At 39.8% G+C, this 226-nt stretch overlaps 1 protein-coding gene across 1 annotated transcript in view; it reads left to right on the forward strand.

The window, feature by feature from the left end:
* The window catches only part of LOC119586548, a 58,792-nt gene that overhangs the window by 49,001 nt on the left and 9,565 nt on the right, over positions 1 to 226 (forward strand). The window contains exon 20 of the mRNA XM_037935307.1: positions 121 to 182. Coding sequence (XP_037791235.1) covers positions 121 to 182 — 62 coding nt within the window. The remainder of the gene's footprint in view (positions 1 to 120; positions 183 to 226) is intronic.

A 226-nucleotide genomic window follows, 5' to 3' on the forward strand; every position in this document is an offset into this window, starting at 1 on the left:
CCCTTCTTTATCATATCTATAACTCCCTTTTCCCGGTTCTTATCCTATTCATTAGTTATTATTTATCATAATTTACCGCCATTCCTCATTCCTTTCTCTTCATTATTAACATTTTCGCAGTTTATGATGAGCAATACCTCAGCTACACCGCCCGTCACTGTACACCTTGGGATGAACGACGTGTAAGTAACTGGTTGTTGCTGTATCCTGGGGTTATGAGGGTGAT

The sequence above is a fragment of the Penaeus monodon genome, chromosome 21 (assembly GCF_015228065.2).
Source record: "Penaeus monodon isolate SGIC_2016 chromosome 21, NSTDA_Pmon_1, whole genome shotgun sequence".
NCBI classification, from domain to species: Eukaryota; Metazoa; Arthropoda; class Malacostraca; order Decapoda; family Penaeidae; genus Penaeus; species Penaeus monodon.